This window comes from Lipotes vexillifer, unplaced genomic scaffold, assembly GCF_000442215.2.
Source record: "Lipotes vexillifer unplaced genomic scaffold, Lipotes_vexillifer_v1.1 scaffold356, whole genome shotgun sequence".
Classification (NCBI taxonomy): domain Eukaryota; kingdom Metazoa; phylum Chordata; class Mammalia; order Artiodactyla; family Lipotidae; genus Lipotes; species Lipotes vexillifer.
The window spans coordinates 3,074,295-3,088,342 of record NW_006797342.1 but is presented as its reverse complement, the minus strand read 5'-3'; the positions used below and the strand labels follow the sequence as shown (position 1 = coordinate 3,088,342).

Genomic DNA, 14,048 nt, shown 5'->3' with positions numbered 1-14,048 from the left:
AAACAACCCAATCCAAAAATGGGCAGACCTAAATAGATATTTCTCCAAAGAAGACATACAGATAGCCAAGAGGCACATCAAAAGATGCTCAACATCACTAATCATTAGAGAAATGCAAATCAGAACTACAATGAGGTATCACCTCACACCAGTCAGAATGGCCATCATCAAAAAGTCTACAAACAGTAAATATTGGAGAGGGTGTGGAGAAAGTGAACCCTCTTGCACTGTCAGTGGGAATGTAAATTGATACAGCCACTATGGAGAACAGTATGGAGATTCCTTAAAAAACTAAGAAAAAAAAAAAAGAAAACTAAGAATAGAACTACCATACGACCCAGCAATCCCACTACTGGGCATATACCCTGAGAAAACCATAATTCAAAAAGACACATGTACCCCAATGTTCACTGCAGCACTATTTACAATAGCCAGGACAGGGAAACAACCTAAGTGTCCATCAATGGATGAATGGATAAAGAAGATGTGGTACATATATACAATGGAATATTACTCAACCATAAGAAGGAACGAAATTGGGTCATCTGTAGAGATGTGGATGGACCTAGAGGCTGTCATACAGAGTGAAGTAAGTCAGAAAGAGAAAAACTAATATCATATATTAATGCATGTATGTGGAATCTAGAAAAATGGTACAGATGAACCTATCTGCAGGGCAGGAATAGAGACACAGACGTAGAAAACAGACATGTGGACTCAGAGTGGGGAAGGGGAGGGTGGGACAAATTGGGAGATTAGGATTGACATATATACACTACCATGTGTAAAACAGACAGCTAGTGGGAACCTGCTGTACAGCACAGGGAGCTCAGCTCGGTGCTCTGTGATGACCTACATGGGCGGGATGGGAGGGGAGGGAGGTTCAAGAGGGAGGAGATATACGTATACATATAGCTGATTCACTTCATTGTACAGCAGAAACTAACACAACATTGTACAGCAACTGTACCCCAATAAAAAAAAAAAAAGATAACTAATAAGTACCTCCTGTGTAGCACAGGGAACTCTACTCAATACTCTGTAATGGCCTATATGGAAGGAGAATCTAAAGAAATTTTTAGAAGAGTAGATATATGTGTAGCTGATTCACTTTTCTGTACACCTGTAACTAACACAACATTGTAAATCAACTCTACTCCAATAAAAATGAAAAAAAAAAATAAGGAAGGAAGAAAACCAGTTTTCAGAGAGTTTGAACATGGTTTCCACTAACTAGCTTTACATTATAAAGCTTGCTTAACTATCTTATTTACTAGATTTTGCTCCAAATAACTTTCGACTGTTTCCCAAAATCTAATCCACGTTCACAGGACAAAATGCTGCTGCCCATCCAAGACACACAGATTCCAAGCGCAAGCTCTGCAGGAGGGGCGGCTGGGCGCATGTGCACGAGAGGTCCTCAGTACACGTCTCTGTGGGACGACGGGACAGAGCGGGCCTGAACTGCAGACCCACATCTGTCACCCAGGCCACCTTCAGAAAGTCCCTTGCTTCCTGGGCCTCACACTTCTCACCTGTGAAGCGAGGGGTCAGATTACAGGATCCGCGGTCTGTGCCTCTCTTTAAAGGAGCTACTTTAAAATGAGTGAGCAAGGGCGGGCTGTTGCACCCTCAGTGAGTCCTGGCTACGCCTGCACAGCGGGTCCAGGGAGCCCCCGCAGCCCCTCGTCTGCCCTCGTCTGCCCCCAGCCAGCGATGCCCCCGAGGCACCTGGGGCGGCAGGGCTTTCCTCTCTCATTAGAGGCAAGAGCTGTCACGCCCTCGGGCATCACAGGTATCAGGGAGGGAAGTGAGGGGCCCAGAGGAGGGCTGTGATCTTCAAATTCCCTTCAGCCACGTCTGCGGCTGGGAGGGTGGGGCGGATGCACTTTTCTTTTTACAGCTCCCACCAAGTGCTGCAAAAACCTGGGACTTTATACACAGAACAAACACAGGTGGGGAACAGGCTGACCAGGGAGGGCCCTGGGGCACGAGGAACACACAGTGTCGAGGGTCTGTGTTTTCTCTCCCGCATGGGCCCCAACCCAGAAACACCCCTGGGGACAGACCCCCAAAGCTCCAGGAACGCTGCTCCCTGCAGCCCAGGGGCCAGGAAGGGCAGCCCGGAGAGACAGGAAACTTCTCGACAACTGCTCTGCTCCAGACAGACACCCCCACCCAGGACAGCGAAGGCCCCAAGACTCTGTCCTCGCCTGAGCCCCCAGAGAGGGTACAGGCATTGTCTACCAACACCGATTCATGGTGGACCATGGCTGAAATGTAAAATGCAAACTGTAAACCCTTAGGGAAAACAGGAGAAAAGCTTCAAGGTCCAAGGCTGTTCACAGAGTCCTCAGACCTGACACCCAAGGCACAATCTGTAAAACTCATACACTGAACTTTATCAAAATGCAGAAGAGTTTCAGACAATGGAATATCTCTCGGCGCTAAAAACACACGAACTGTCAGGCCACGAAAAGCCACGGAGGAACCTTACACGTAATGACTGGAGAAAGAAGCTGGCCCGTAAAAGCTACACCCTGTATGAGCCCAGCTCTAGGACACTCTGCAAGAGGCAGAACTGCAGGCGCAGTAAAAAGATCAGTGGTTGCCACAGGCTTAGAAGGAGGGAGGGCTAGTGGAGCAGAGGGTTTTTAGGGCAGTGAAGACACCCTGTATGAATCTGTAATGGTGGATACGTGTCAGCACACGTGTCCAAATCCGCAGACGCACGGCCACAGGTCAGTGTGGGATTGTCACTGTAGTAACTGCCCTGTCTGCCGGTGGCTGTGCAGGGAGGGATGGGGAATCCCTGCACTTTCCCCTCAAATGTGCTGTGAACCTAAAGCTGCTCTAAAAGATAAAAGTCTGTTGAAAAAAGAAAAACCTCAGGCCTGCAAATAAGAAGGGAGGCGACACCAGGACCTGCTTCCCCAACGGGACCAGGGGCTTGAGTGACAGAAACGCACCCTCATCTAGAGCTGCTGTCCAGACCCCTGCTGTCTGGGGGGTGGGAGTGAGGCCCTGGTCCTGGGGCATCCGGAGGATGGGCGTGTCCTGCAACCATCAGGGCGGAGGCAGAGACGAGCCCCCAGGCCGGGCCATGCGGCCTTGGCTGCGCTGAGGGCACCCAGCCTGCCAGGACCGTGCCGCACAGGGTCTGACCAGGGGCCCGCTGAGCAAGCCTCCCTCCTCTCTGTGGCCACACTCGGAGCCCAGGAAGCCGGGGAAGGTAGGGCCACGGGTGAGGAAGCGGGGAGCCCGGGCCGCACCACCAGGCCCGACCCGCCTCTGCCCTGGTCCCAAGGGGCTCAGCCTGCGCCCAGTGCTCTGTCCCCAGACAGCAAGCACGTTCTGTGCTCCGGGCTCAGTGGGCACGGCTGCATGGAATGATTCTCTGGTCACCACCTGCTCCCGCATCTGCCTGTGCTTGGGCCTCCTCTGGTACACTGTAAACCTTGGACTAGAAATTTCTGAAAACACACGGTGTCCTTGAAGCCCGTTCTCTCCCTTCAAAGAAGTGCTCCTGTGGGCAACTGCCCCCAGGCCTGCACCTTGAGTGGGTGACACTGGGCCCCCTTCCTCCCGCTCTGCCGTCCGTGCACCTCAGGAGAAGCTGCTTCTTTCCACAGCCAGTGAAAGGAACTAGAACCCAGAGGTGCACGCGCACAGACCCAAACAGGGGGGCTCCGCCTTGGCCCTCATCGGGGTCCAGGACCCCATGGAACCTCCGCCCCAGGCCTCCCCTGGGCTCCACTAACGACTATAAATGGCAGAGAGCCTCCAATTTAATTGCAAAAGGTAATGATGCAGTGAGCATAAGATTAGATTCACCGCAGAAGGCAATATCCTCAAACAATAAGAAAAAATATTGAGGAGCCGGGTACGAAGACAGTCGAAATCGATAGGAAGGTTGCAGTATTAAACACTCCAGCCAAGGGTCGCACAGTGGTATCGACAGAACTGCTGACAGCAGATAAAAAAGGGGGAGAGAAAACGAAATTGGTCTCTGCAGAAAATAAGTTACAGATTAATCACCCCACCATAAAATCATTTTGAGATGACTGAGGGTCTGAAGAGGTGTTCACGCTTTGATGACAGGACGGGGCCCGCAAAGTCAGGGCCCTGGGAGCCACTGAATTCTAACGCCACCGCCTCCCCTTGGTGCCTCCTGCTGGGCGGGGCGGCAGCCACTCAGCCAGCCCCCAAGCATCCTCTGGACCAGGCCCAGGCTCCCAGCCCCGAGCCTGCCTCAAGCCCCGGCACTTTCATAGGAAACCACTGTCCCTTTCTGTCCTCAAGTGCAGTCTGGAGGAACACCCCACCGAGAGGTAGGCTGGAGTTAGGGGACGGGAGGGGCCCCTGGACTCCGGCCCAGACGGCCTCGCAAGTCCCCCTGGAAGGTGGGGGACTGTACAAGTGTCTGCCCAGACCTGCGGGGGGCCCAAGGACAATCGGAGGCAGCCAGTTTCCTTCGAGTTCCCTGCTCGAGCTTGAAAGTCTGGGTGAAATTTGTGTTCTACTCCATGATACACAGATGTGTCTTTATCTTTTTTTAATTTTAATAAAAATAGTGATTTCTTTCCTGAAGTATTATACTCTTAAGTTCACATTGAAGCCTGGGAGACACCCTTCTGACAATGCAGCTTTAAGACTCACACAGGACACCCCATACTGTGAAGGGTCTGCCTTCTGGGTCACGTATCGACAGTGATAAACCATCACTCACGCATCTCTTCACCCAGAGGGTGAAGACAGGCTTTACGAACACTGTGGGTACCACGAGGGGAAAGTGCTGACCACGCATCCCGGGAACAAGTGGATAAGGTGAGATGCAAGCTCACTACAGAAACCTGTCCAAGAGACACCGTCCATGGGCCCGTGGCAGTTGGGCCCCAGGCCCAACTGAGTGGGTGGCATTAGAAGCTTTCATTTCAAATGTCTTGGTTTTCTCTCTAAAGTTGTCACTTTGACATGCAAATGCAATGAAATTATGAATGCATGTAAAAAACACATTTTATAAGAGGAAACTTTAAGGGATCATATATGAAAATATACCAATTGGCAGAGTATTTACTCTATGAAGGACAAAGCATTCAAAGTGATGAATATTTGAAAGCCACACTGGTTCCCAAGAAGGTTGCTGCTAAATATTAAACAGGTCTGGGAACGAACAGGCCTATTGAGAGAGACGTAACCTTCTGGTTGGGAACTTGCGGAGACAGCTACTCTCGGCCTCGGTGGCAGGATCTGAGGGTGACAGGATGGGTGGGGATGGGATGGAGAGACAGCCTGTGTGCAGGCAAGGGCTCCAGCGCCCCCGTGGACAGATGGCTGACGTGCCTGACGGCCACACCCTCAGGACCGTGCACACACGTGAATGATAGGAGGGCAGGCTGAAAGGTCACTGGGTCACAGTCAACCATTATTTTCACAACCAGGAAATTTGCCTACATGACTGCTCCTACCTGAAAGGTGATTTTAACCAAATACACATTGAAAATCCATTCATTAAAAAGACTTATACTTGAAACAGAAGACTATAATTTTGGATATCCTGCTAACTCTTTTGGACAAATTATGGCCAAAGTGGGGAGTTTTGTCAATGTCCAGGGTTCTGTGTCCTATTTGTACATGGCCCTGAGGCCTGAATCCCAAACAGCTTTTGCCTGAAAGAGACAACCACTCAATTCTTTGACTGATGATTCAGTCTGTTCATTAATTATTTCACAAACAATGTCAAAATTCTAAACATATATGATCAAGAAGTGTATTCTGAATTTGGCTGAAAGGTCAAATTAAAAAAATACAAAAAACCAAAACTGTGTAATTCCTGTTACTTACCACAGCCTGGCTGGAGCTTTCCTGCAAATCCCACAGCAGGATGTGGTTGTCAGCCAACGAGATGACTCTCTTCCCGTCTCCCGCGGGCTCCCACGCGACACTGAGGAAGAAGGGGGTCAAGCATTACATGATGTGTGAGAGTCCCACCTTGAGGCCAAGAGCTCTTACACATGGCCCTCAGCAAAGCCTCTGCCCGGCCCTTTGTCACCAGCAGTGTTGTCAACAGTTCTGTAATGACATGGTGCAGTACCAGGCTACCACTCTGCTGTGGCCTGAATGTCTGTATCCTTTCCCAAAGTCACCTGGTGTTGGGGGGATGATCTGGGAAGTGATTAGGGTTCAATGAGGGCAGGAGGGTGGGGCCCCATGATGGGATTAGTGCCCAGTACAGACTGACACCAGAGTTTCCTGAGCTCTGTCTCTCTCTATATGTATGTCTCTGTCTCTCCCTGTCTATTTCTCTGTCTCTCTCCCTATATATCTCTGTCTTTGTTTCTATATCTCTGTCTCTCTCTTGCTGCCATGTGAACACACAGTGGGAAAGAAGCCATCTGCAAGTCAGGAACAGAGTCCTCACCTGCACCATGATCTCAGACCTCTGGCCCCCAGAACTGTGAGAAATCAACATTTCTGTCATGTAAGACCCCAGCTGTGGTGTTTCGCCAAGGCAGCTGGAGCTGAGACACTGCTGACAGGTTCTCCCAGAGCCCGAGGCATGGAGAGCTGACCAATTCTGGCCACAGAGACACAAGGGGGCCTGCTGGGCACTGGGTCTGAAGAGGCACAGGTGGACAGTGTGATTTTGGAGAGGATGCCCACGTCTTTCGCTGCCACCTCCTGGGAGGGCAGAGCTGAGAGCAGTGTGGGGCGGGAGGTGGGGAGGTCACAGCCCTGAAGTACCCACGAGGCCTGAGATGTCAGATAACAGCCTTCTGTTTCAGCCTATGTGAGCCACAGTGTCCTGTTACCTGCAGCCAAAACCTTCTTAACTGATACATATTTGAATAACAAAAGACAAAAATCACATCATCTCTGTGATAAAACCATGAAGAGATCAAAAATTTTTCAGTTTGATCATGAATTTCTGTCTTCCCTGATGAAATTCTTAAGTGCTTATAAAGAGGAGAATTTCATTTCACGTCCTCCAACACGTGAGTATTGAAGTCATCGATAAAGACCCTCACAACTTCTCTTTCACACAGAATACAATACTGATTGATTGGGTGCCCCTCCCTAATACCATTCTTCAAGACTGTCAATGAGCTATTATTACTTTTATCACAACAATAATGTATTTCAAAACTACAATTTCTTTCTCATTTATAGTTTAAAAACACACACAAAGCTCTCACAATACATCACTCCTGTATTGAAGAGCTTACTGTATCTTTTCTAATAATAACAAATAAAAATGTACAATATCTAGTAAACAAGAAACACCATAGCTTGGAAGAGACACCAAGAAATCTGGTACTGAAATCTGTGGCTCCTATTTTGTTAAGATAATGGCAATTCTAATTTTGAAGACACATCTTTGGAGCAAGTTGACTGAACTTCTCTTGGTAGCCTGTTTTCATGGGGACACTTATGTAGAGTTCAGACAACTGACAATGAAAACCAAGGAAAAATGCAAAACAGTGAGAGAGGGAAGAAAAGGGCCACCCACGGCCCTGTCCTGGTAGAAGGTCACCCGCAGCCCTGTCCTGGTAGAGGGTCACCCACGGCCCTGTTCTGGTAGAGGATCACCCACGGCCCTGTCCTGGTAGAGGGTCACCCACGGCCCTGTCCTGGTAGAGGGTCACCCACGGCCCTGTCCTGGTAGACGGTCACCCACGGCCCTGTCCCGGTAGAGGGTCACCCACGGCCCTGTCCCAGTAGATGGGCAGGTGACAGCTGAGAAGGCCCAGCTTGCACACCTCTTCCCAAGCTCTGCCCAGCAATAAAGACGTCTGACTCGGGAGAAGACAGCCCCACCCCAGGAGAGGGGGCCCTCCCACAGCCACAAGGCCACGTGCTCCATAAAAGTCTAAAACCTCAGAGTTTAGCTGGCCTCAGGTACCAGGCCCGAGGAACTGGAATCGTCATAAAAATAGCTTTTTCTTTCATAAAATGAGAATTGAGAATTTCAGCAAAGTAATCCTTGGGCAGTTTAAGTACATGTACGTTTTCCACTAGTAACTTAGAACATCTTAAGGCTGACACGCAAGTCAAAACTTCTCCTTGGGAAACGTATATCAAAAAAGGAAAAAGGGAAAATCTTTGAGACCATCTACCTATTACTTCTCTCTTCAAAGACCTATAAGCAGACTAAGCATCACGATGACTTTAAAAGATGGTTCCAACAGGGCATTACGGTGGCGTCACTCCAGCCGTTACCAGGCTGAAGGTCAGGAGCTACCACCATGCGCACATCAGCAGTTCGCTTTTAGTTACAGAGGGCGTTTCATCAGAAGTATGCTTTGAAAACACACACACGCACGCACACACGCGCGCGCGCACGCACACACACACGCACAGACACACACGCACACGCGCACACACACCCCGAGCAACAAAACCTCTCTGTGACTTCTGGAGGCACCTGGCAAGAGGGAGAAGGCTCTTCAGGTCCCCGCCATAGACCCGCCTAATTTTTGAAAGCACCTGATAACAAGAGAAAACTCTAGGTGCTCCTGGAACTAAAATTCTCTGAATAAGGCTCAAAATGGACTTGTTGTTTCAACTCCAAGTGATGAGAAATCTTAAGTAAAGATTTGTTGCATTTATTATAAAGTAAAAATTGTAAAGGCTTATAATACACATGAACAAAATTACCAGAGGCAAGCCAGAGCCCTTCCCTTTGAGCAATCACGCCGAGCTATTAGTCTGGGCCCCTAGCAGACGCGGCCCCATCGGCGCTCGTCCAGATGTGGAGAAGGACCTCGATGAGACACAAGTGTCCGGGCCCAGCCCTTGTCTGACCCACACCATCCCAGCCCCGCCGGAAAGCTGAAGTCTTACTGCGGGCCTTCCCGCCAGCGGAACTTCCCGTGAGGACGTGTGGGGAGAAAGGGCGCTGTCTGCCGAGAGAGCCCTGGGTCCCGGGGCTGGGGCTCCAGCAGCACGACGGGCAGCTCCCAGGGCAGCGTGCCGGCGCTCTCCTCTCCGTCAGCTGCACCACAGCCCACGAGGGGAGTCCCCTTCCCTTCCTCAACTCACAGATGAGGGGACAGACTTGGGAGGCTGAGTGGCCTGCCCCAAATGCAGTGGCTGTGAAAGGCAGGGCTGAGCCTCCAACCAAGGGCTGACTCCAGAACCACAGGTCACGACCAGGCCTGAGAGCTCATCGTTTTTAAGCTCCTTAGCTTCCATATCACCATTAGGCAAAGAGACGAAGGAACGCTACCTGACACCTCGAGTTAAAGCAGCTAATCATACTGACTTACTGTGTTGACACACTTGGGAGAAACAAAGCAGATAATCACTGTTTCCTTATGGGGCCTTGGTCCCCGTGACACGCATCTTTACCAAGACACATGCAAACGCACCTGAGAAGTGGTTCCATGCAGCAACCCCCAAGCGTGTCCACAGGAAGAACCTTCCAGAAAGGTAAAGTGGTGACTTGTTAACCCAAAGAAACATCTCACTTTTCAGAATTAAGGATTTTTAAAGACTAAACACACTCCGACAAAACATACACACAACTGAAAACACAGACGGCATCTAAGGTAGATGGCCCAGAACAGTGAGGGGCAGCAGGGAAGCTGGGAGTCTGAGGTGAGCCTGCTGGAGTTGGAGTCCCAGCTCTGGGTGCTGTAATCTCTTAGTGCTTTGATTTCCTCATCTGTCCAGTGTGGGTAACAGGAGGGTAAAAGTAGTCAACAGTACTGGTTTGTGAAGATCAGGGTGACGTTTAGAACACTGCCTGCACACAGTAGGTGCTGAATAAGTCCTAGATATATATTATCAGATGCAGTTAGAGGTGAGCCTCTTAAATTGAGGACCGCACTGCCCTCCAGGGGTATTGGGGGGGGGCACTTTTGGGTTATCATGATGACTGGGAGGGCCAGGGCTGCTGGATGTCCCCTAATATGCCAACAGCCTTCCACAACAAAGACTGTCCACCCCAAATGTAACAGCTTCCCTTCGAAAAACCATAGAGCTTACTTTGAAATTTGCTTGAACATTAAAATTATCACCCTTACATGCACCAAAAATAATTCCATGGAGATTTATTTTAAGGGAAAAAAATCCTCGAGCAAAAGAGTGTTCAGAAACTCCGCTCTTCACCTGCTCTGAAAGGTGCCCAAACTTAATGGTGTTTCACTGTCTGCTCTTCACTCCCAGCAGCTGGAGTCCTGAATCACCAACCCCATTCTCTGCAGCACCCAGGCTTTCCTCTGGTGGTCTTTGCCCAAAAGTGAGCCAGGCATCCTGATCCCCCCTCGGGGTCTGAGAACCTTCCAGGGTCTGGAGTTACCGACCCAGGAACCAGTGACTAGGCTCAAGAGCCCAGTGCCCAGGCCCTGCACCAAGGGCTTCTGCTTGGCGCTGTGTTAAGGTTAACACACGAAATGGGAAGCCTTCCCCATATTCTCATTCTCTTTGTCTCTCAGCATCTTAGCCCCAACTTTGGCTCCCCTCAGGGATGGCGTAGGTCCCTGCACTGCCGGGCAAGCGTCAGCCCCCCTCTAGCCCCCGGGCAGCTGTGCTCTAGGCACCCGAGCTGCTCCCCACGGAGCCCTGGCTGCAGTGAGGCAGAGACCAGGTAAACCCCAGAGCCAGGACTCGGATCCAAGCTTCAAAATAAGCGGACAAAGGGGAAGGGGGGGATGAGTGAGAAAGATGCCCAAGTCTGTTCCAAAGCTCATCTCACTCGTTCTGAGTCACAGACATGCGCATGCACAACACATGCACATACATGCAGGCACAAACACAGACATATACACACATACGCGCGCACACACACACACACACACACACACACACACAAAAGAGCACTGGGCAAGCTGGAGTTAAGGCCTTTTTGGAACTAATGCAACACCTGCCCCTGAGCTGGGCCATTCATGCTCAGCCTCTGTGTCCTGAGGAAGGCAGATCCACACGGAAGAATCTTCGGGAATTAAGGCGTGCCTCTGAACATCTGCCATTGACTTCTGAGGGGGCTTAAGTGTGTAATCTCTGACTTACGTGCAGTTGAAAGGAAAGGGTGCATGTCTGCCTTTTCCCCGCTACAGGAGTTAACCTTGCCGTATTTACTTGGATGACCAGAGATGCCCAAAGTAGAAAAGGAGAGGAAAAAAGAGGTACTTCAGAAAACTTGTATGAGTTATGTCACTAACAGTTTGTTAACTGCCGTTGAAAAAGACTAGATTAAGCAGAAAGCCACCAACCATCCTGGGATGGTGAGAAAGCCCATGGATTTTCTCTCCTGCGATCCGTCTAAACCAGGTGTGAGGATTCGGGGAGAGCATGGAAGGAGAGGTAAACACACCATTTCCAGGTATGGGACACGCTCCAGAGTCTCACTGCTGCCGCACCACCAGCTCCCACCACAGAGCCCGGAGAGGTGCTCTAAAAACACGAGAAGGGGGCCTAGCACCCAGCACGTCTGGTGGAGGCTCTGATCGGGACGTGCGTCTGCCAACTCCAATGTTAGGGGTGAGTCAAAAAAAATCACAGCAGAACACAAGATAGCTTTTCATAAATGCTACAAGGATTTAAAAAAAAAGGTTACTTTAAGAGTTACACCATTAAGTCAGGAAGCCCGCTTCGACTGAGTCTGTGGATGCAAGGTTTCCTGTGGCTGAGACACACGGATACTTGTAGTGAAAGAATCATGCTTATGCACTGCCGGGTACCCCTTTCTAACAACACACGACTGTGGAACTTTGGGCACTGGGTGACTTTGTTATCGAAAGTCTGTGTTTCTTCTGACACTGCTCACCTGCACACACACACTTACATCAGCCATGTGCATGGCTCAACAGAAACACGCCCTCCCACTAAGAATCCAGCCATGGACAATGTGTGGGCAGAAAGACCTGCGCTCCTCAGGAGCCTCCCTGGGCGGGACATGTCCGAGGCCCAGAGCCTGTCACAACACAGGGCGGATGCACACAGCTGCACTGGCCCTCCTGGGGCGAGGCTCCTGTCCTGTCCTTCTGCCCCAGAGAGGGCTGAGGGGCAGAGCCAGGGGACAGTGCAGGGCCCTCAACCCTGGAACGGCTGACTCTCACCAGCCCTGAAGTCCAAGTTCACACAGGCCCAACTGCGGCCGCTCACTGCAGACTCCACCCAAGGCAGGGAGAAAAGGGCAAGTGCAGGGCAGGGTGGGTGCCGTGTGGCTTAGCGGCGCATCCAGGAAGCTCAAGCCTTCTGCTCCTGGGTCTCACCAGCAAGTTCAGGGTTGGCTCAGAGCCATGACACATTTTGACGTGAAACACCTCCCGAACCCCAAGCAGCAGCCCTGGCTGTCCCTGCTCTCCCCCGCCTCCCACACCCCGTTTCTCAAATAGCAGAAGAAAAATCGACTACAGTTTAAAATTCTCCAGGCAGAGTTAGTGGTCTTTCGGGTTTACATTTTTTAATTATTTAAACCTCAAGTTTAAATAATCACAAACAGAACTTCAAAAAATACATTCTCCTAAACTATCTCACTGGATACAATGGTATATGTCTGTCCAGCATGTTCTGGGAAAGACACTTTGGGTTCATGAGAGAACCAACTGAAACACACTTTGAATCCTAGTACTTAATGGAAACTTGAACTACGATCTCAGAAAGAATATGAATTTATCCTGTAATATAAATAATTATTTATACTCTGCACCATACGTTCAGATTTTCATATTTTGACTCTTCCTAGATAAGCTGTATCTGTACAGTGCATTTTACTATTTTTTCCTCATCACCCCCTTCGTAATACTTAGCTTCAATGACCCTCACAAGGTGCCAGGGTGGCTCTGACGACCATCCCCGTTTGACAAATGAGACTTTAGCCAAAGTGAAAGACGAAGACATCTTTATATTGTCCTGTAAAACCACAGACTGTTCTTTTCTTACAACATAAGGGATGCGAGGCCTCGTTCCAGGCTTCTCTTAAAGCTAGCGGACCACTTTAGCGGTGAGCCAGTAACCAGGGAAGCAACTTCAGGGCCCCAGTTTAAAAACCTTACACCCAAGTACATCTAGGTTGGATGAAACCAGAAAGCACAAACCTGGACCTTAGATAATCTGATAAATCTTCTGTGATGACACTGTCATAATCACAGAGACCTTTCCACCGTCACTGGCAGCAGAATCATACCGTAGGATCTCTGAAAATTTCAAACATCTTTTTTTATGTATCCTCAGAGACAACTCTGGAAAGATATTAAGGATAACTTTGAATTTACTCTTTGTAACATTCTCCCAAGTCAACTTACACTGTTCTATACACTGAAGTGAAAAGAAGAAACACAAAATCAGAGAGGAGGCCAAATCCTTTCTTCTGGCCAAACCACCTCAAGTATTTGGAGACCTGCACAAGTTTCTTCTCTTCTCTTTCCTCTCTAAGCTCAACACCAAAGCTTACGGCCCTTTTTCCTTCTTCTAATAAGAACGGTAACATGCACACCCGCTTCCCAGGAATTCCTGACCCTCTCAGCCGGCCTGGCATTCCAGTGTGATATTTACCTCCGTCTGCACTGCAGAGGTATCTTCTCCCCAGAAAGCAGAGGTCAGCGGTCACTGTGCAAGTGCCACGGGCATCTGCAAGGACATCAGAGAAAGACCCGGCACATCCCCCGTAGTGAGGCTAACCCAGCCCGTCACGGCCCCTCCACAATCTGGGGGGGGCAGGGTGTGTGAGGAGGGGCTGCAGCTGACCGCCACTAATTTCGCTTCCATCCCCCAAAGCTGCAGGTTTCCGATTTTAGTGATTTCTCCCTTAAGGAGACTCTCACCGCCCGTGAAACACTGCGATCTGTATGACTGCTCCCGACGCACCACCTGGGAAACGGTGCGTGTTTCCATTATCTTGACTTTGCTTCCACTCTCCAGCAGGAAGCATTAATCCACAGCCAAGGTGCGTAACTCCTCAGCAGCTGGAGAGCCTCTTCACCATCAGAAGGAGATGGAGAGCCACAAAATTACACTGTGGTAGCTAATCAGCCCTCGGGCCAATCTCGACGGTGATACAGCCCCTACCTCATAGGGAGCCGGTGCCAGAGAACCGTCACCTC

The 14,048-nt window shown here is 50.0% G+C and overlaps 1 protein-coding gene across 1 annotated transcript in view; it reads right to left on the bottom strand.

The window, feature by feature from the left end:
• Positions 1–14,048, bottom strand: part of EIPR1 (EARP complex and GARP complex interacting protein 1) — an 89,729-nt gene that overhangs the window by 15,576 nt on the left and 60,105 nt on the right. Inside the window, exon 5 of the mRNA XM_007469248.1 lies at positions 5,845–5,944. Within this exon, the coding sequence (XP_007469310.1) occupies positions 5,845–5,944 (100 nt within the window). The remainder of the gene's footprint in view (positions 1–5,844; positions 5,945–14,048) is intronic.